Below are 23134 nucleotides of genomic sequence, written 5' to 3' on the forward strand. Positions count from 1 at the left end.
AGGAGAGGAGAGGAGAGGAGAGGAGAGGAGAGGAGAGGAGAGGAGAGGGTTGAAAGGCACCTGAGAGATCATTCAGACTCTACCCCCTGTGCCATCGTTTGCTTGTCATCCACCTGATGCGGCTGCCCAGGGCCCCATCCATCCTGGCCTCGACCACCTCCAGGGATGGGGCACCCACAGCTCTCCAGGCAGTCTGTGTCAGTGCCTCACCACCTTCTGAGTAAAGAACTTCTAACCTAGCATCTAACCTAAACTTCTCCTCTTTTAGCTTAAAGCCATTCCCCCTTGTCCTGTCATTATCAGACCACATGAAAAGCCAGTTCCCTTTTCTGTAAGCTCATTTCAAGTACTGGAAGGCCACAGTAGGTCTCCTCAGAGCCTTCTCTTCCCTAAGCTAAACAAGCCCAACTTCCTCAGCTTGTCTTCCACAGGAGAGGTTCTGCAGTCCTCTGATCATCTTAGTGGCCCTACTCTGGACCCCCTCCAACAGCTCCAAATCCTTCCTGTACAGGGGGCCCCATGCCTGTGCACAGTACTCCAGAAGGGGCCTGACAAGGGCAGCAGAGGACAGTCCCCTCCCTCTTCCTGCTGCCACCCCTCTGCTGATGCATCCCAGGGTGCTGATGGCCTGCTGGGCTGCAGGTGCACACTGCTGGCTCTTACCCAGTTTTTTGTTTGCCGTGAGCTGACGAGATGAAATCTCTGCTTCTGGAGCAGTCTGTCCCACCTGACTTTTAAAAAGCCAAAGGATGTGCCAGGCCACAGGTAGCATTTCAGTTGCTCCAGCATCAGGCTGTGGTTGATCAAGGGATGCTCTATCTGACCCAGTTTTGAATCAAACATATCCAAATAGATGGGATGCTCTCACTGCATCCAAGGGTTTGCTGGTAATGGCTTGGAAGAAAGACTCTCCTTCCTAGAAAACTCGTACTGCAGAGGAGGAAGGGAAAGAGAGGACATGGGATCACACTGTAGCTGCAGCTCTGAGATGCAGGAGCACATGGACTCAAACCTCCCAGGGAGCTGGCAAGGGGGCTTGGCCATGGATGAAGGTGGAAGGCCTCATCTCAGAGGAATGTTCAACAGCAGAGGGAAAGAGCTGTGAGAGAAAACAACTGGTGTCATAGAGATGAGGCATGTGGTAGCTGGGAGGGAAGGGGAAGTTTCGTCCAGGTTCAGTTCCAGGGGATTAATGACTGTCGGTGGGGAAGGCTGGCGCAGGATTCCTGCTTCAGGTTTCAACCCTTTTTTCCTCTTTCTTCCAGCTTAATTGAGTTATGATGATCGCAGTCATTGCATTTTTCAGTGAGAAGAAGGCTCGGTGGCTGGGATGCTCGCCTGCAATTTCAGCAATTCCAGTTCCAGCAGCCTGCATCTGAGAGTTGCATGAAGGGGGAAAAAGTGCATTTAAGCAGAAAATGCTTATGTATTTTAAATAACCCAGGTTATTCTGATGAAACACTGAAGTCTGATGAGTTCCTGGGAGAATATAGGGTTCCTGCTATGCAGCCCCATGCTCTGTGTGGAAATACGCAGCCATGGCTCTGGTGCAGGACGAACGGATGAGGCTGGGCACGGCAGTAAAGAGGTAAAACCAATTACCTGGCAAGTGGAATTAATTACTAGAATAAAAGTGTGAAGTAACCGCAGGGCATCTGCTGCAGTGTTTCACTGCCTCGATGGGCGGTTAATGGGCACTGAAGCTGAGCATCTTGGCGCCCTACCAGGCACATCATAAAGCACCGCGCTCACCATAGGTTTGATACATCTCCGCTTCCTTGCAGCTGGACCTCCAGGTCCCACAGTTTTGTAAAGTTACCCTTCCTCCAAGGAGGGCCAGGTACCAGAAATGTCCGTGCTCTAGCAAAATCCTTTCTTCAAATCATTCGCAAGTGAGAGATGAACGCTGGCTCCAAGCCCAGCGCTGCCTGAGCGCCCAAGCCGCAGGTTTGGTTGGCAGTTCCCAAATGAGGCACTGCCTACCAGAACCATAGGATGGGGCTTCTCCTTCTCTCCAGATACAGAAATATACAGGAGGGTGCCGAAAATTTGTCATCACTTCAGGCCTGGAGGGAGACAAGTGTTATTTGAGTTCATTCCTGGGAGCACATTTAGCTGGCTGTTGCTCTGACTGTCAGCTTCAGTCTGCAAACACTTGACCCAAATCCAGTGACGGAAGGAAAAAGCCTTCAGACCGTCCTCACAGCCTGCGTCCTGTCCTTCCAAAACAAACAGACCGCTATGTTTTAGCTTAGCAAAAACATTGAAATAAATTGTTTGATACAAGTCACAGAGCTATTTCAGAAGTGAAAGCTGCAGTATTCCTGCCAGAGCACACTGCCTGTGCACACCAACACACACAGCCCAGCCAGCCCTGCTGCTCCCCTCACAGGGAGCCTCCAGGTGACTTCGGAAGATCCCCAAGGAGGAGACCCCACAGCCTCCGTGCAGCCTGTGCCAGTGCTCCATCACCTACACAGCACAGCACTGCTCCTGGTGGTCAGAGGAAACCTCCTGTGTGCCACTTGGCACCCAGTGCCTCCTGTCCTGGCACTGGGCATCACTGAGCAGAGCCTGGCTCTGTGCTCTCTGCACCCTCCCTTCAATTTTCTATGGGCACTGATGGGATCCTCCTGAGCCTCCTCTTCTCCAGGCTGACCAGTCCATGGTACTACTTAATTCTGGTAGGCTGGTTCATAATGTTTTTCTGTTAAGTACTGAAGACGTCCTAAAGTGACCCTATGTTACAGGTTCTGAAAAATCTTGAGCATTACATTGCTTTCCAAAATGTCAAAAAGACCAATAAAAATGAGTTATTTGGCCAGAGGTGGCTGGGCAGCTGCATAAACTTTGAGTATCTGTTAAATTTGTTGAGTAAAATTTTCGGATAAAGTTGATTTTATTGAAATTGTGTGCTTTCACAAACATCATACATAATTTGCTGCTTAGTTCTCGGATTTTTTCAAATGAAATCTCAAAGGAATCTAAGATCAGAGGGCTGGAGCACCTCTCCTGCAGACTGCCTGAGGCATTTGGGTTTGTTCACCTTGGAGAAGAGAAGGGGGACATCACTGCAGCCTTCCAGTACTGAAAGGAGGCTTACAAGAAGGAGGAGACCAACTTCTTTACACAGGCAGATAAAGAGAACAATTTTTAACAAAAAGAGGGGAGATTTAGGTTAGACATTAGGAGAAAAGAAGTTGTGGGTGCCCCATCCCTGAAGGTGCTGAAGGCCAAGTTGGATGGGGTCCTGGGCAGCCCCAGCTGGTGGGGGCAGTCCTGCTCAGAGCAGGGGATTGGAACTGGATGGAGTTCAGTGTCCCTTCCAACCCAAACCATTCTGTGAGTCTATGATCATTAGGAAGAAAACCCTGCTGAAGGAAGGAAAACCAAAGCAGCCAGGGCCTCAGCTGCCCCTGGAGCCTGCAGGCTGTGGGGCACCAGGAGGCAGCTGCTGACCCTGCAGCCATTTCTTGCCATGAGTCTGGAAACACCAGAACCATCAACCCTGTCCTGTAACTGGACAGCATCAGGGTGAGCAGCCGAAGGCTCATCCCCAAGAACACAAAGGAGGAGAGGTACAGTGACACGGAGGAAAACCCTGGGGACCTCACAGACACAGTGCATGTACATACCTACCTATGGTGGTTGTAGGAGCCCAAGCTGACACCATGGTACCAGCCTGCACAGAAAGCAGACACAGCTGCTTTGACACAGCCCCAGGATTGTAACCCCTTATAGCTCAGTCCTACTTACCACCTGGGGTCAGCCATCAGAATTTCAGACCTGTTTTCCAAGACACAGATACTCCAAAATTAGAGTCAGAAATGGGAAGGAAAACCTAGGCTATTCCAAGCATGCTGAAAACATTTTTTATCCCTCTTCTTTTTTTTTTCCAGAGGTAGGATGCATCCCCATCCTTCTGGGCTTCAGGAACAAGGAGTGATTGCACACTGGCAGTATCGCTGATTGCACACGGGCAGCATCAGAGAACACTCAGCCTTCCTGCTCCTGGGCCAAGGTCAAGAGAGCTTCAGAGGTGTGGAAGAGGTCCTGGAGATGCTGCTCAGCACACAATGAGGCCATAGCTTTAGGCAAAGCATGTGCCCCAGTTGCAAAGGCTAAGGCACTGCTGGCCAGAAATTACTTTTAACAAGACCTTTGTAAAATGGTTCACGTGAAAACATTTGACTTCATAAAAAAGGAGGCAGCCACCAGGCCGGAAAACAAACCTCCTATTTCTTTTACTGCCCAGGATCTCACACACAGGCACACCTCACACACACTGGCAGTGCAGTGGGAGGAGGGGAGCTCCATTCCAGCCCGCAGGGGCACAGGGATGTACGCATCCATGCAGACAGACAACAGCCCCTTTCCATGTCTTCGTGCAATGCAGAAAATCCCCATTCCCTTTTCGTATATTTTCAGATCATTTGAGGAAAAATTATGAGTCATCTACAGCAGCTGCAGCCGCTTCCTAATGTTTTCTGCTGCTTGATATTCATTACTCAGCTTGAGTTTCTCTTCTCCCCTCTCCTCCCTTGAAGATCCATCATGGATGAGGATTTTTTGGTCTATCCCATTTTCAAATACCACACTGCCTTTTATGCAAGCAAAACAAATCTAGGCTGTAGTGACTCTTCTTGTCCTTACCCATTCACTGTAGCTTTTCCAAACCCTTTCATTCAGGTTGCCTCTGATGTGGATGGGAAATAAGTGGATAAAGCTACCTTAAATCTTTCAGAGCCCCATAACAAAAGTGGTGGGCTTAAGAGTTTTTCCTACTAAGAAATTAAACTACCTGGAGAATTTGCTTTTTCCTTCCATGGTAACCTCCCCTGGCAGGACCAGATGCCAACCTGAGAAACTGCGAGGCACCTCCTTCCTTCCCTTCCATATATCCTTCAAACAGCAACAAAACAGAATTCCACAAGCACAGATGTGACGTAAATGGGGAAGGGTCTGCTGGCCCCTGCAGACAGCTTCCCTGTCCAGAAGAGAAGCTAGCAGGAGTCTCACCCAACTGCGCTTTAAGGGCCTGGAGGGATGCTGCCCAGAGCCCCAGACATCACCGAGAAGAGCAGAAGAGGTTACCAGACCTTTGCTTTTGGCCCGGCTTGCTAAAGATGCAAGCAAACCCAAAGGGCCCTCCTAGCCTCAGAAACCACACTGAAGTTGTGCAGGTCAGAAGGCAGTTCTCTCCCATTGCTACAGAGTCAAAAATCTGTTTCTGCCCCCCCACGTTGCAAACTAAAGCTTAGAAGAAGAAAATCAGTTCTTCCTTTCTCCTTATTTTTGAGAAGACAGGAGGGACCCACTGACTTCATGTTTTAACAGAAAAAGTAAGTGCATTTAGAAAACCAGCTACCTGTAATTTTTCGTCATACGTGGAAGTAAACAAAAACCATCTTTAACTAGTTTGGATGCTTTGTGAGATTAAGCAATAGTCCATGTGTACATTTGACTACGCACTAACTGAAGTTTCACCTTATACCCAGAAACACATCCCAAGGGAGCACAGATCAATACAAACAAGGTGTGTCAGAAAGTGGTATAAAATAAGATTTATTTGCAAATCACTTTGACAAGAAGGAAACAAGTATATGTGAGATGTGCGTGTTGGGGATCGCAGACCCATTCTTTTGTCTTCTGAGATTTCTATTTATACGAACCATGGAATACTTCCAGAGTTCAAATGAAGCTTCGAAGGGTTTTTTTTTGTGCGTGTCTTGTCCTGCTGTTCCTTCCATTGGCACAGTTATAGGAGACTCAAACTCTTTGTAACAAGAAGCAGCATATGTAAACCAAGGTTGTTCTCTTGTATTTGAAGGAAAACTTGGACAAGAGCCTTTTCACATTTGTTCAGGACAGTGTTAAGCACTTCAGGATTCCCTCCAGGAGAAGTGCCTGGTGCTGTAATAACAGAGAGCCCCACAAACACACTCCACCCTGAAATGGCACATCTCCTGAAACTTCAGATTCTTCCTCATGTAAGACACAGCACATCTGGTTACGATCCGAGTTCTCACTCTTGGAAGCTAAGGAGCTGCATCTCATGTAAAAATTATAAAAGTTTAATCCTTAATAAGAACTGCAGTGTATAAATGCAACTGTGATAAAGGCAACACAGACATGAGCTCGTGCTATTGTGGAAGGGTAACCTCTAAATTACAGCTGCTCATAGCAGTTACAAAGGAAGACAGCGGTACCTTCAGAACACTTCTACAATGTCATTCTCTCCAGCTTTCAAAAAACCAGGAAATTTCAACTCTGAAGTTGTACTTGTAATTAGATGAGATACAGAGCAAATTTCCAACTCCCTAATGTCCTCTGAGCAATCCTGCACATTAAGCATACCTTGCTTTAAGTGGAAGTCCAAAGTGAGCATCACAAAACAAAGGAACACCTGCTGAGAGAGGAAATCAAGGACCCCAAACTGGATCCATTTTCTCCAATAAAGCTCTAGAAAATATTCATTTTTCTAACAGGGACTTTCTGCCCTAACCCCCTCCCAATGAAGTTCAAAATAATTTCAATACTCAACACTAGAAAAATAGTAGTTGGTGGTTTTTTTTTCCTCTCTGTAAATACAATAAATAATGCAGGTAAAGATGCCTAGGCATCATTGTCACCAGTTCAAACAAAGCATTAATGAATGCATTAAATCATTCAAATGTAAATAAACATTACATACATTAAAATATGCCCCAAATCTTAGAAGAGTGTTGTAACAGCAATAACTACTGTATTAGTGACAACCATTGCAGTTAGTTATTTTGACAACAGAGCAGGTAAACCAATATACCTCTTAGACACATTATTTCATTTTAGCCTACTTTAGAACAACAGAAATAAGACCCAACTGAACTTTCTCAGACATTAATCTCCATTATAATCCACCATCGGTGTCCCACCACCCCTTCTGAGAAATCTAGTGCATCTTTATGGGAAAAATATACTTCAGAACAAAGTTTCTGTTGACAAACCATGCTCTTTTCAATCTCAATTCGGCTATCCAACTTCAGAGAATGGCAGGAGTTTGCATTTAGTTCCTGCTGAACAGCTCCAAGCCTTTTCTGGAAGCCACGTCAATCTCCACAGTTGCGGCGTGCTGCGAAAACCAAGCTGCATGTGCCCATGTTCTGCACTGGCCCCTCGTTTTTATGGTTTTAACAGTATTTTTGTGAGATGGGATTTGCCACATCTCTAGTAAGTTTCATAAATTTGGGACACAACTATCCTGAAAATCCACTACTTGCAAAGGAAGTATCATACTCACTAAGAAAGCAGATTAGTTCTGAGCATGTATCTTTAAAAGCAACATTTGAAAAAGACCTGCAGCCTCACAAGTCCTGCTAACAGATCTAGGCCTGACACCTAGCAATGCCCAGGGGTTCTGCAAGTCTTGTAGAAGTGATTCAGTTCTCAGTCATCAACAAAGGTTTTGGCAGAGTAAAATTATATGAAATCTGTAATACACTTGTTAGCATTTATAGTCCAATCATCAGTTAGAAGTATTATTGCATCTGCAGCGTAAAAATATAGGTGGTTCTATAAAGAAAAATTAAAATAGCATTAATCTAGTACAGATAGTCATATAAAATAACTCACAATTATGTAAGTTTCCATATTTAATTACACATTTAAAAATAAGTTATAAAAATAATCAAGCTTCTTCAAAACTCCTATGATGCTTTCTTTCAGGAGTTTTTACTCAAATCTACTGATTGTCTAGCATCAGCAACAGCTTCTGGTACTCGAACAGTCATATTATCCATTGACTTCTTCAAGCAGATCTGGCAGCCTAAACGTGATCTGTAAGAAATAACACTGTTTTTAGTTCTAGCCAACCACACACCTACCAGTATTTACAGCCCTGCTTCCCCAACATTCAGCCAGCCCAAACACTTCACGGTCCAGAAACCAATCCCCTACTACTGCATGGTCATAACCAAGACCAGCAGTGAACTGCTTGCATGAACACAAATATACGTGATATCAATCATGGTCACAGATTTACATCCTTAACTTGGGATATTTATGTTGGGAAGTTTAACCTGAGTGCTTCTCACTGCTGTACAAATGGTGACCCTCCCATTCCCAATGACTCACTCATAGTTCAGCCAAAGGTAGGCAGACACTTGATCTGCCACTGAACACTCAGCATCTGCGAAGAGACCGAGGCACTCGGATGGAAAGCTTCAGTAAAAGCAGAGACTGACTCACCTGCAGTCTTAAGACAGCTCAAGAAAACAGAGCACACGTTTGTACAGCTCACCTGACAGCCTGGGCTAGTTTAACTTCTACAGCTTCCCAACAAGCTACAGCCTGAGAAGAGATTAGGAACTTCTTCCATTTGTGTCATTTGTATCGTTCTAAAAGTTCACACCCAAGTCAAACATTTTTGATTTTTTACAAAGTTTCTACCTGAAGTTCTACATTTTTCCTTAAATATTTACAGGACAAAATATCCAATTACCTCCTCCTAACACGGTTAGTGCTTAGGCAGGTATCTAAGAAAATATATCTTCCCATGACTTAAATTAACAAAAAAAACCTCTGTGGTAAGGTAATGGAACCACATGGGACACAACTAGATTTATTATCATGCACAAATCATAGCTTCAGCAACTTCTAAAGTCTAAAATTTTGTCTCTTCACAATTCTCTCACTGCAAGCTTAGCACAACAGGTGCCAGAAATTACACACATTAAAGAAGCCTGCCAACTTTTTAGCAGTTCATAAACAAAGAAGCAAACTACAGCTGAGGATAACTGGATTTTTTTAAATGAGAAAGTGGATGATGGTACTCCATGAAAAAACAGGAATATATTCTGAACAGCATCTTTATTGACCCTAAAAATTCACCCACCCAATCAAAACATGTTCACAGAAATAAGTGATTGAACACAGCTTGTGTATTGGATAAGACAGACTTAAACAGCTTCTTCAAATCATTTTTAATCTCAATAGTCACTACTGAATTAATCCTCTCTCCCATTTTTTTCTTCAGCCTAGCAAGGCACAGCATCTTTCTCCACTGTTTTAACATCAGAGTCCAAGGCTAACTTCCCTGCTTTTTCAAGGAACTCAGTTAATTCAACCTATACATCTTGGTATTTAAGTAGGAAGTCAGTGCTGCACAAGTATAAAGACTGACAGTTAATCAGTATTTAGGCACAGTAGTTTTTTCTGGTTGGGTTTTTGTTTGTTGCTGTTGTTTTTTTCATCTGTTTTTACCTCATATTAAAGACGTCCCTCTTTTTTTTTTTTTTAATATCAAACTTTAAAGAGACATTCCTGGAAAGACACTAGCTAGCTGACAGCCCATTTCAAGTACGTAAAGCCACCACTGTTTCACCTGCCTCTCCATCATTATGGAGTGCATGAAGACAAGCATACACAGCAGGTCCAGGGAGGTGATCCTTCCCACTAGACTCTCCCCTGATGGGACCACAACTAGAGTACTGTGTCCAGTTCTGGGCTTCCCAGTTCAAGAAGGACTCTTCTGGGACTGGGAAACCTAGAGAGAGAACAGCAGAGGGCCACAAAGATAATTAGGGCCTGCAGCACCCTCTAAGGAAGGGCTGAGACCTGGACTGTTCGGCCTGGAGAAGAGAAGATTTTATCAATGCTCATAAATATCTACAGGGCAGGAGTCAAGTGGACAGGCTGTTCTATTTTCATTGCTGCTCAACCACAGGACAAGGGGCAACAGGCACGAACTGGAGCACAGGAAGTTCTGTAAAACATGAGGAAGAACTTCTTTAGCGGAAGGCTGACAGAGCACTGAAACAGGCTTCTCAAAGACATTGTGGTGTCTTCTCTGGGGATATCTAAAACCCTTCCAGACACTTTCCTGTGTCATCTCCAGTAGGAAACATGCTCTGGCAGGGGGTTTGACTAGGTCATCTCCAGAGGTCCCTTCCAGCCCCTATGATTTTGTCATCTAATCAACATCAAATTCTGTTCCCATCAATCAATTGGAGAAGATTCTCCAAGGTGCAATCAGGGTTGGTTTTTTCTCTTACACAGTAATACAGTACTGTATACAAACTTCACCACCTTTGTCTTCACCTTATTATTTCCCAGATATGGTCAATGCATAAAATCTAGCACAGATGAACTTCAGATCCCACTTGACCACCTACATTTATAAGACACTCATGTCCTTCTATCCTGTTGAAAAACAGTACTTTTTGACCAACTATTGATCCTCTGCAGGGCCCCTGCTCTTACCCTGCAGCAATGCAGTACTCAGTCAAGGACTTGGAAGCCAAGTCACTGCTCTGTGATTCATTTCAGAACTCCGATATCTGTTACTTCTGCCTAAAAAGCTCTGTTGAATTGTTTCCTTACCACTATTCAGCAAAAGCTATAAAAAGCAACAGGCAATAGACACAGGCCTAATGCATCCAGTATGGAACTGGACTGACTGCCTTCTACAGCCAATAACGTTTTTTTAATAGCCTGCTACCTTCCATTCCTATCGTTTGGAAGCCACTCTAAGCTAACTAATTAAACCTGACAGAGAGTAGCTCAGCAATGAGCTGAGTTCCTTTAGAGCTCCTGAGTGAATACTACCTACCCTTTCTATGTGTTACTACTGATTCATTTGTAGTACTGCTTCTTCCATGGACACCTACGAGAGATCTTTCAGGAAATCCCATGCCAAGAAAGCTTCCAGTGCACGGAGATCCTGTAACATCTCCAGAGCAAACAATGCAAAAAACATCTGCTGTTACATTATCTCTTTGTATTCTAAGTGCAGCTCCTGCATCATCCATTAGATCCTCGTACAGATGACCTTTTTGCTTCTGATAAGAACAAACAGCTTGTTGAAAAGTAGAAAGGTATTTGTTTGGTTTTTATCTCAGTATTTTTTAAACATTCAGTTTGTCAGGGTTTGCTTTCTTCCCCTCTCATTTTCCTATGTTGAATAACCCCTATTATTCTGAAGTTGTTCAAAACAAGTTTGTTTTAGCCTTTCTAATCAGTCCTTCATTTAAGAGGTATTAATACTCTCAACAGCTGCTAGTTGAACCTTTCCAATTCCAGAGTCACTGACAAGAAATAACTTTTATCCTTAAACTTCCTGCAATGCTCTGCCCCATCGCCGTTACAAAGCTTTGCACTAGCATGACACCAGGCAACCTGTAGTAAACATGAGGATCACTCCAGCATTCTCCTTCAGAAAGCTGTCCTTTCACACATGAAAGATTTCTGGCTGCAGGAATAACATGATGATAGGAAAAACCAACAAAACACCGAAGTCTTCAGAAGGTCTGAAATTTATTTTCTCTCAAAATTCTTCAGACTAAACTAATATTTAAACAGAGAACTCTGGCTTTCTACTGCTTTTCAGTTGTTCAATTAAAAAAAAAACCAAACTTGTTTTAAGCCTTTAATTAAAAGACAGAGTAAAATAGAAGCTGAAACAGGTTTCTCAGCTTGACTTCTTTGCCTTTTCAATCTCCTAAAAAGATAACACTTGGCTGAAATGAGGAAAAAAAATTGTACTGTCATGCAGAAAAGATCTGTACAAGATTCCAGTGTCACTGGAAAAAGAAGATAAAAGGCTTAATTCAAAATAATTCCTTGCAGAGACACTGAAAAATAAATACCATACAGGCCAGGTATAAAGTCCTCTGAAATCACTGGAAAGACTCGCAGAAACTTCAGCAAGCAGTTCCTTTGAAACCTGAAGGAAAAAGCTAATAAACCTCACTCAGCACAACTGCTTACACCTCATGTGGGCTATGTTCTCTGAGACAGGCTATGTGCAGCCCACTAGGAACAGTGGTCCAGCCTGCTAGGAACAGATGTGTGAAATGAAATGCTCCGAGATGAGAACGTGACGTCCGTGTTATGCATGTGACAGTGGGGGGGATGAAGAACAGAGGGGTCCTTCAAACTTGTGCTAGTCTAGTTGTAGGCACTGAAGTGCCCATTCAGAATTGGAGCACACTGGGCTTAGTTTCACCCAAGTGGTATCTGGATTGTATGATTGAGAAACACTCTGACATGAGTGGGGACACAGCTGTGTGGAACACTTCAGCCTGGAGAAAAGAAGGCTCAAGGGAGATCTTATCAACAGATACAAATGCCTGAGAAGCCATGGAGTCTCCTCTTCTGAGATATTCAAAAGCCTCCTGGACATGGCCCTGGGCACCCTACTCTGGGTAGCCCTGCTTGAGCAGGGGCTGGACCAGAGGAGCCCAAAGATGGCTTCCAAGTAACTATTCTACCGTTCTGTGAAAGAAGGTCTGATGCAAACTAAAATACTAGTGTAAACACATCCATAAAATAAACTAAGTGCTGGTTGATGGGATCAGAAAACAGAAGGGAAACAAGAAGGAAGTTCACAAACAGGACTGCAGTAGCAAAGTTTCTGTTGAAGAAACTGGGATTTTGATCAGACCTCAGTACCTGACACTCCTACGTCAGACAACTATGAAGAACCACTGTTCAGGTTCACAAAAATGGACAGCATTTTCATCAACATTTCATCAGCAGTACCAACATTAGTATGAACTCAAAATTTCAACTTGCCAGTCCTATCCATGTAACAGAATGCAGCTATTCATTACAAGCTCACTAAGGCACTTTAAGAACACTGGACTGCTCCACTTGCAAACCCTCCTTTCCATTTAGTGACATAGCAAAGCATTACGTTGCCTTACGTTTCCGTGAGACCATATGCCAGGTCTAGCATGTCCATCTCTTCATCAGTAATTGCATCTAGTTTCTCAAATATGTGGTCTTCAAAGATTAAATGACAAGTTGAACAGGCTAACGTTCCTTCACATGCACCTAAAGAGAACAGCAAGTTAACAGAAAATTCCAAATAACTGAACTTCACAACAATGCTTTAATAGAGAACATGTTTATGCTAACATAACAGCAGTGTCACTCGTCATCAGACTGCACGGTAAGAACTGCACAGAAAGCACTGTGCTGCTACACTTCACAATGGGATCAGCAGCACATATTCAAACCAAGCACGATACTGTACTGCATGACTCAGTTTTGAAAATATGTCTTTACGTACACAAAAATACATGTGGAAAACTTTAAAGAACTGTAAAGTGCTTAATGTAGAAGCTGCCACATCAACAATCTGTGCATTCTAACACTGGGGAAAATAGTAATAAATAGGTTAAAAAGAAAAGAAAAATCACACCAAGTGACTGTTTGAGCAGTGGGAGGTCTTACTGCAACTGCAAGGCAGCAGCAAACTATTCAAAGGCACCTGAATTGTACAATAGTTCACTTTCTATGCACACATTTCTACCATTACTGCACATAGGATGCCCCCTAGTGATATAAGTAAACACATAACACCTGCATTTTATATTTTTCTTCATCATCTGTCCCCCCTCTAAAAAGAACATACATTTCCACATTATTTCCAATGCATTATTTCTCTGCTCTAGTATGATGCTTCATTACCAAATTGTTATTGAAGTTGATACAGTATGTTGTAAATTAAAGGTTAGTAACGTATCTCAAATGTTAATTTTGGACATCATTTACAGTCTATTGACAACATTATCCTTTTTACTCCACCTTACTGTAATGTTTTAACATGGCTGATATTAACATGAAATGAGAGGACCTTAACTGTAGACTGAAGAGTAGCCATAAGCCTATACAATAGATTCATATAATAATAAATGAAGGTAGCTATGTCAACGTGTTGTGCATTTTTTAGTTTATTCTTCAAATGTATACAACCCATAACAATATTCCTTAGAATCTTAAAGATTCATTACCAGCAATGGCATGTATTCATACTTAAATAAAACACAGGTCACGTTTCAAGTTGTGCTGAACTAGCATACTTTCCCCCCACTCTGGAATTGCTCTGTGCTATATATTCATTCATGAAAACTGTAATCCCACTTTCTGCTTTACTTGTATTGTTATTTCTTAAACATATGCTCTGAAAGTTTGCTTTGTATAGTCAGAAGCCTGTAACCACTATGGAGCTTAGGGCCACAAAGACAGTGAGGAGCCTGGAGCATCTCTCCTATGAAGAAAGGCTGAGTGAACAGGATCTGTTCAGCCTTGAGAAAAGAAGACTGAGAGGGGACCTGATCCAGGTCTATAAGTATCTAAGGTGTGGGGGGCAGAATGGCGAGGCCAGACTCTTTTCAATGGTGAGTGGAGACAGGACAAGGGGAAACGGCCGGAAACTGCAGCATAGGAAGTTCTGCACAAATGTGCGCAAGAACTTCTTTACAGTGAGGTGACGGAGCACTGGAACAGGCTGCCCCGGGAGGTGGTGGAGTCTCCTTCTCTGGAGATGTTCAAGACCTGCCTGGATGCCTACCTGTGCGACCTGCTGTAGGGAACCTGCTTTGGCAGGGGGGTTGGTCTCGATGATCTCTGGAGGTCTCTTCCAACCCCTACAATTCTGTGAACTAACTAAGGGAAGTCCAAAGTTTGGAGGAAAAGGAGGTAAGCTTCCTTCTGTTTTGATTTTAAACAGAACTTGCACTGAGTTAGAATATCCCTAACACATTGGTCTCCTTTACCTCGCCTCTTCTGTAAGAAGTGTTTGCTCTTCTTTGCAAACTGACATACCTGGCTGCTTCTTTCATTGGTCATTCAAGTACTACAGCGACATGTGTTACAAAAAGTCAAATAACAAATTCAAATCACACGACAACAGGGAAGTAACTCAACACTGTCAGAAATACAGCATTTTTTGTGTGGCCTTCAGAAGCTTTCAGCTCAGAAATCTCACAGGTGGCATCTCTCATCTTCACAGAGAAATTGTCCACACAGACAGAGATTAGGTTAGGAAAGTTAAGCCCTGATAGAATTGAATGCGGCCAGAGACACAGAGAGCAACAAGAAAAGCTTCTTTAAGCACTGCTAGCAATACAATGAAGGCTAAGGAAAACATGAGCCCCCTCTGGAAGGAAACAAGAGCTGATTATGTGGGATATGCAGAAGATTGAAGTTGTCAAACTTACTTGCTTCAGCCTTAATCGGCAACTGCTCTAGCCACATTAAGTCACAGAGGGCAAAGGGACTGGGAGGATAAAGAACTGCCTGCTGTAGGAAGAGATCAGACTCGAGGCATCTAAGGAACCTGAACACGCACACAAATCCACGGGACCTGATGAGATGCATCTGAGCATTCCAAAAGAACTGGCAGATGAAGTTGCTAAGCCACTATCCATCGTATTTGTGAAGCTGTAGCAGTTCAGTGAAGTTCCCACAGACTGGAAAAGGAGAAATATAACCCTTATTTTTTAAAAAGAAAAAAAAAAGGAAGGCCCAGTGAACTACAGGCCAGTCACTCTCACCTCCGTGACTGTCAAGATCACAGAGCAGATCCTCATGGAAACTATGCTAACGCACATAGAAAATAGGGAGGTGACTGGTGACAGCCAATATGACTTCATTAAGGGCAAATCGTGCCTGGCAAATCTGGTGACCATCTGTGACATTACAGTGTTGAAGGATAAGGGAAGAGTCATCTACTTGCACTTGTACAAAGCATTTGAAACTACCCCACACAGCATTCTTGTCTCTGCACTGGAGACATGGATCTGATAGATGGACCACTGAGTGGATAAAGAATTGGCTGGATGGTCACACTCAGAGTTGTGGTCGTGCCTAAGTAGAAATCAGTGACAAGTGGTGTCCCTTGAGGCACTGACAAAATGTAACATCTTTGTCAGTGACATAAACAGTGGGATTGACTGCAACTTCAAAAAGCCTGCAGACAACACTCAGCTGAGTGGTATGATCAGGATACAGCAGAGGGAATGGATACATCCAGAGGGACTTGGACAGCCTGGAGAAGTGGGCCTGTGCAAATCTTATGAAGTTCAATAAGGCCAAGTGTAAGGTCCTGCACCCAGGTTGGGGCAATTCCAAGCACAAATACAGGCTGGGTGGAAAATGAATTGAGAGCAGCTATGAAGTGAAGGACTTGGGAATGGGGAGGGTGGGGGGAGAAGGAAGACGATGAAAAACTCAATATAAGCTGGCAACATGCCACTTGCAGCCCAAAAAGCCAACTGTATCCTGGACAGCAGGGTAAGGGAAATTATTGTTCTCATGCACTTTACTCTTGTAAGATCCCAACCTGCAGCACTGCATTCAGCTTTGGGGGCCCCCATGTAAGAAGGACATGGAGCTGTTGGAGCAGAACCAGAGGAGGCCATGAGGATGATCAGAGGGCTGGAGCACCTCTCCTGTGAAGACATGCTGAGAGAATTGGGCTTGTTCAGCCTGGCAAAGAGAATGCTCCAGGGAGAACTTACAGTAGCCTTCTAATATCCAAAGAAAGGTACCTACAGGAAAGCTGGAGAGGGACTCTTCATCAGGGAGTGTAAGTTATAGGACAAAGAGTAATGCTAAGTTTAGATTTGATGCTACGACAAAATTATTTACACAGATGGCAGTAAAATACTGGAGCAGGCTGCCCAGAGATGTGGTGGCTGCTCCATCCCTGGAAGTGTTCCAAGGCCAGGCTGGATGGGGCTTTGGGCAATCTGGTCTACTGAGAGATGCCCTTGCCCATGGCAGAGGGTAGAACTGGAGGGTCTTCAAGGTCTGTTCCAAGCTAAACCATTCTATTATTTTTCAGATTCCTCCCTGACACCATTCTGTCACCATTATCCTCCTTTAATTCCTTCAAGCAAGGCTCACACCAACTTTTAAGAACTAGATCCAAAATATTCTATGCACCCGCAGGGAAAAAAAAAAAAAAAAAGTATTTTATTTGGACTCTTTTCCACACCTAGGTTTTACAAATACATTCATAAATATTTACGAACAAACTGGTAAGAGATCCTAATTTCCAGACACTGAATGTAGTATTTAAGGAATCCACTTACCAAAACCATCTATGTCTAGATTATTATCAACAACAACATCCAGCAATGAATCTCCAGGTTTTCCTTTGGCTGTTAGCTTGTCACCATCGCGGTTGATGAAATGAACAGTTATTTTATCTTCTGAGCTGAAAAAGGGCAAAATAAAACCAAAGAAGCAAATGCATTATTTTCTAGACCTTTAAATTTGATCGAATACTGCTACAACACTTTTCAAAGCTGTAACAGGTGCAGGCACTCACTGGTGACATTAAACACAAAGACATGAAAAACAACACCAAAAACCCCTTCACTTACGTTTTGTCACTAGAAGCCATACAGAATCCTGATGCTTCACCTTTTGCCAAAGGGATTCAAAGCTTTCTTTTAGGCAGACTATTTGTATTTTTGACAAATAAAAGAGCTGACTTTAAGTGCTTTGCACTTCTCTGTGAACTCACACTTTGCATTTACAAAATGATCTAGTAGATAACACTAAAAAGAATTAACGAGTTCAGAATTTTCCCATGTATGGTTAGAACTTAAGGCATTTTATTACCTCTAAAATCTAATTCTGTTCTCCATTCAATAGCAGAAATAGTCCAAATGTATTTGTCTTTTTTGACTGCAGGTTCTCTTGGAATTTCACCTTGTAAATATTTATTCTAGTGAAGTGCATCAAAATCTCAACACAGACACCAAAGAAAAGTGTCCTGCTTTGCTTTTCAGGCACTTGTGTATACTTAAATTTTTATGCAGAATGTAAGGGAATTATTTTTCTTAAGACTAATGCTTTTGATATGGAAAAACAGGGTTTTTTTGTGTGTGTTCCATATGGTTTCCTTTCACATGCAAATTAAAGGAAAGTCATTAATATAATAGCAAATAAAATACAGTTCATTACAATTGACTATGCTCTTTCTCAGGGTAAGTGAGTAACACCAGAAAAACTCCTTAGAGAAACAGGGAAGAAACATGCTGAGAGATACAAATAAAAAACTGAAAGCTAATGCAACATCTATACCTCATCGTGAAATCCATGTTTAAGAACTGCTCACTCCATATTACACATGCTCTTTGTAATAACTGCAGGCTTTAGGTGATCTACAACACAGAACACATACAAGCCTGAAAAACCAAGCCACCTCCTAGGAAACTAACTTATAGGGCTGAATATTAAAAAATTAAAAGTGGCCTTACTGAAACATCAGCAAGTCAACCATCCTTGGAACTGGCTAGAAAAGAAAATGCAGTTCCAGCAATTAAAGTTGAAGCTCATTTTGGAAAACAGACATGCTCACTACTCTACACTTAATGCACTTGCACCAGCCATAAGCTCAGTTGGCAGCAGTACCTGCTATCACATCATGATGTGGTGTCCAACTCCTGTTCTATCACCCCTCAGCCTACTTCGGAAGGCAACTGCAGGTGACTATTAATCATAAATTCATTCCAAAATAATAATCAATAAGGAAGGATCAACCCTCTGGGCCCACATGATTCCAATGAAGCTCACACTATAATGAAATTCAGAAATCTTAGAAGATGCATCTTCACATCATACAATTGGTGTTCTGCAGCCACCTGTGGTAGCAGGGCAGCACTTCCAGCAAGCCATTCTGCAAAGGTTTAAGTTACCACTGTGTTCTTCTTTCCACTCCCCCGCTCAGCATTACTACTTCCCACAGCAAAGAGAGGAAACCAGCATCCTTCTCCCAGACACACAAGTGCAAAATTCACTGCCTTCACCAAAAGTCAACTTCACTGACAGGTTTAGATTGCATCCACAAAAGTATAGATTCCAATTCTGACAGCTAAAGTAAACCACCAACAATGTTTTTGTTTTGTTTTTTTAATTGGTTTTATTTATTTTTTTACTTTAGGTTCTTCAAGAAGTCCTTCCAGAGCTCACCCAAACACTCATTTACCAAAACATTTCTGTCAATATGACAAACATGATGCTAGCAGGAGACAGGGATGCAGTTGCATGCATAGACATCTATGCCCACGTAAGTGCTAAATATTTGTTCAATATCTAAAGCACATCCTTTCTTCCCCTACAAAAGAAGGCAATCATCAGTAACACAGTCCAAATACCAAGATGTCTGACTACAATCCTGTGAGATGACAGGAACCTTCCTAAGAGGCTCCTTAAGAGATCCTCCCTAGGTGGTTTTCACAACACGCATAGGGCTATCTTCCTTGGTGATCACACTTCAGACTGCAGTAACAGCAGTGTCAGATAATCAACGGCTTTCCCATCCCTCCTTTGTTCCCTCCTCCTCCAGCACTCGCAGTGCTCTGCAGTGAACTGGGCCAGAAACAGAATGGGCTGAAAACCAATCTTGGAAGCCCGCGGCCATATGAACAGCAGAACTGGTACAGTCAGATCTACCTGTTACATGACACATCTGGTTAAAACAAGACGACAGGAATAGCACCCCTCTTTCTGCAGCCACCATCTTACACTGGCTTTAGCCAGCTATGGGGCAGCGCTAGGGCTGGACATGCCCAAGTGAAGCACCGCCTTTAAGTCATCAGCTTTTGTTAAAGGACATTACAAAATTAATCCTTCCTATGAGAATTAATCCACCTGGTTGATCACCGAAACTGAGATTTATTTGTAACAAAGTTTAAGACACTTTGGTCTTCCAGTAGGATCTGTCTTCCTGGTGCTGGAACAGGCTGCCCAGAGAAGCTGTGGATGCCCGGTCCATGGAGGCGTTCAAGGCCAGGTTGGACGGGGCCCTGAGCAATCTAATCTAGTATTAATTGTAGAGGTTGGTGGCTCTACCAGTGGCAGGGGGCTTGGAGCTTCATGATCCTTGAGGTCCCTTCCAACCTGGGCCATTCTGTGATTCCTGCGATTGCCATCTTAAGTCCCCCTGACACAGACAAAAAGTTCAATTTACAGATCACTGCAGCGTTATAGTACACGAGCCTGACTGTGAAAATGCTTTCAGGAGCACAAGTACATCACTAGTCAGAGGGTCAGAATGCACACTGTGCAGATCTTTTCAACTGAGAGATTCCACTGAAAGAAAAATCAGACATACGTGGAACAGTGCTTAGGGTTTATGAATTTCAAGCAACGTGGCTTTTGTCTACATGGAGAAAAAAAAAAGCAAGAACAAAAACAACAAGAGCAACAAAACCCCCACCACTTCGTGAACTGCACGTGGAAGATTAACATGAAATAGATGCCAGATCTTACGCAAGCATAAATAGCCTCAGGATTCCCGGAAAGAACCAAACATATTTCATGTGATTTACATAAAGCATAAATATCCCAATTCATGCTTAGATTAACTTATTTTTTTAAGCTATCTGCTACTAAAATTCATTCCTTCATATGATTGCCACAGTACTATCGACATTATTATCAAATGTCACTAGGGTACCCCAAATTAAGCATACAGCAAATGAACTGAACAGCAGCAGAGAACTGTTAAGTGATCCATCTCCTCCCATTTGTAACTAGTGCAGCAACTTTGATTTTTGAAGTCTTGGCAATACTTTAAAAGACCTTTTTATGTTTTGACCTCAAAATAACTGATAGCCTGGGCAAGTCACTGGAGACTTATTTTAGGGCACTGGGCTGGGTCACTCAGAGAAGAGATCTAAGCAGGCATACAGGAGACCTGGATTAAAAAGTTCCTTGCATTCTGTACTAAGAACATTTGCTGGAACAAAATAAGAGCACCTAGAGGAGAGCTTAAAAGCGAACTACTGAAACAACTTCTGTAATTCTAGAGGAGTTGGACTCGATGATTCTTACAGGTCCCTTCCAACTTGGGATTGATTCCAACCACGGTGGTGAGAGCCACCCAGCAGTCCCAGAAACACAGAACCAAAGAATGGCCCGGGCTGGAAGGGACCTCAAGGATCATGAATCTCCAACCCCCCCGCCACAATACAGGGCCACCAACCTCTCCATTTGATACCAGCCCAGGCTGCCCAGGGCCCCATCCAATCTGGCCTTGAACACCTCCAGGGCCGAGCCCCGGGCTCCCCCCAGCCACCGGGCCCAGCAGGACCACCCACAATGCAGAGCCCGGCCGAACGCCGGGAAGGAGCGGCGGCAGCGCCTCGGGGCCGACACGGAGCTGACAAGGCCGGGAAACGGCGAGGGCACGGCGGGAAGGTCAAGCAGCGCCGCCCGGCGCGACCGCCCCTCGACCCCGGGCGCCCCGCAGCTCTGCGCCGTGCGCGGCCGCCCCCCGAGGAGCCCGCCGAGCCGAGCGGAGCCGAGCCGCTTACCTGCGCGCCGTCCGGGCCGAGAGGCTGAGCGGTCGCAACGCTCTCACGGCCGCGGCGCTGCAGCTCGGCCCTGTCCCCACTGCCGGCAAAGCGGAGAGGAACCAGCGGCGGGAGGGAGCGGCGGCGGCCCGGAACAGCAGGCGGGCCGGTGCCGGAGCGGCCATGGCGACGGGCGGGCAGCGCGAGGCCTCGGCGCCGGCGGCGGGAGGAGTGGGGGCAAAGTCTCGGCGCTTACGCCTCCGGCGCGGGCTGCGGCGACTTTCGTAGCGGTCTACGCCATCCACGTAAGGCACTTCCCGCCCCCTTCTGGCGGCGTCGAGAGGGTTCCGCGAGTCGGGAGGAGCGGCAGTACGCAAAGTGCGCAGCGTAGCGCCGCGTAGCGCCGAGTAGCTGCAGGCGGTACGGGAGAGGCGTAGGGCGGCTCGTGTCGAGGGCCGGCCTTCCCGCCTCGTTCCCTCCGGGCTCGCCGCAGGCGGTGACAGATCCCAGCTTCCAAATCCGAGCCCGGGTTCTCCCGGCAGGTTCTCCCGGCAGGTTCTCCCGGCAGGTTCTCCCGGCAGGTTCTCCCGTGGAGCTCGACCTGAACTGGTCCCCTCCCCGGTTTGCTCTATAAGGGACTTCTTGACTCCCCGGATCCTCGTTGCTATTTCTTCTGAGAGAAGACGAACTTCTAAGACACAGGCATCAGCATATGGGCAGCAGTGCCCTCAGGGGATTTGTCAGGAGGAGAGCTCAAATTTCAGTATGGAAACGTTGATATTTCCTTGATATTACAGACCACATGTGGCCTTAAGTTGGCGTTCTGCTGTGCACGTGTTGGGCTGCACGTTTTGACCAGAACCTAAATTTGGGGGGAGGGGGTGGGTAAGAAAGGAGGGGATAGCCTCTTCAACAGAGACTGTGGTATGGGACAAGAGGAAATGGGTTCAGACTCAAAGAGGAGAGATTTAGACTGAATATGAGGAAGAAGCACTGGCACAGGTTGCCCAGAGAGGTGGTGGGTGCCCCATCCCTGGAGACACTCCAGCTCAGACTGGACGGGGCTCTGAGCACCCGATGGAGCTGTAGGTGTCCCTGCTCATTGCTGGTGGTTGGACTGGATGGCCTTTAAGAGTTCCTTCCAACTCAAATGACTCTATGATTCCATATTTGCATAAATGCAGTCAGTATTCTGGAACATACTGAAAAGTAGTGTCTAAAAAAACAGCACGAGGGCCAGATTCTCATCAGGTATGCTGCTATTCCCTCACCCTTGTGAGCTCTGTTTCTCTTTTGAAACACTGGAAGAAGTAGCTGCAAAGAATGTGTTTTATTTCAGCACTGTTCAGACAGCATAGGATCGTACATGCACATATGTGAGGCAGCATATAGATAACTTAAGCTTTGTGTGGATTTCTAGTTTTGCAAGGTCAAGAGAGTGCATCAGATAATCTAGTCTGACTTTATCCAGAGGCTGCTTTTTGTAAATAAACGGTTTATGCAGGAAATAAATCTGAAAGAAATCCTCTGGACCTTCCAGTCTAAACCTCTGCTGTCACATACAACTCAAGAAATTCAACATAAAAGTATTTATCTGCTTCTTAATTTTTTATTTTTATTTTTTTGGCTGGTATAAACCCCACTGAAAAAAAAAGATCACTTTCACTCCTTGGAAGAGCATAAATTCTAATTATGTATTAATTTTCAAAAAATTCATTTTTAATGTAATTTTTAGTTTAGGATAATATATACCAATTTTTCTTGCCCAGTGCTGCCCACGAGTTTAAATGGTTCTTGACCTTTCTACTGTTCACTCACTGTTTGTTGTATCCCCTCCAGCCCTTTTATTTTAGCCTCTGTTTTATTCATCTGATTTCACAAGACATGAAACTCTTACGAAATTCTCCTGATTCTCCCACCAAGTCATTTCTGCATGTGCTATTTTGAATTCACCCATGTTAAACTTGGGCAGCTAGTTAGATTCTACATTCACTTGTACAGTGTCTCTAATGGAAGTGCATGGCCATCATACGTCCTAGGATTTTATCTGGTTATTT

At 44.3% G+C, this 23134-nt stretch overlaps 1 protein-coding gene across 2 annotated transcripts; it reads right to left on the minus strand.

The window, feature by feature from the left end:
- Positions 1 to 5549: 5549 nt before the first annotated feature.
- On the minus strand, positions 5550 to 21265 carry FDX1 (ferredoxin 1). 2 transcript variants are annotated; one of them, XR_006171994.1, is made up of 5 exons: positions 21099 to 21265; positions 16863 to 16987; positions 12684 to 12813; positions 9362 to 9523; positions 7730 to 7815 (listed from the first exon to the last, which is right to left on the minus strand). XR_006171994.1 is itself a non-coding variant. In XM_042838966.1 (4 exons), the coding sequence occupies exons 1-4, from the start codon at positions 21260 to 21262 to the stop codon at positions 7701 to 7703; spliced, it is 534 nt and encodes a 177-aa protein (XP_042694900.1). In that variant the 5' UTR covers positions 21263 to 21265; the 3' UTR covers positions 5550 to 7700. The 2 variants fall into 2 exon arrangements, 1 of the variants encoding a protein (XP_042694900.1); XM_042838966.1 differs by lacking the exon at positions 9362 to 9523 and having other exon boundaries at positions 5550 to 7815.
- Positions 21266 to 23134: the final 1869 nt, after the last annotated feature.

This window comes from Centrocercus urophasianus, unplaced genomic scaffold (assembly GCF_019232065.1).
Source record: "Centrocercus urophasianus isolate 14NV4802_14NV808 unplaced genomic scaffold, USGS_Curo_1.0 seq_9, whole genome shotgun sequence".
NCBI lineage: Eukaryota > Metazoa > Chordata > Aves > Galliformes > Phasianidae > Centrocercus > Centrocercus urophasianus.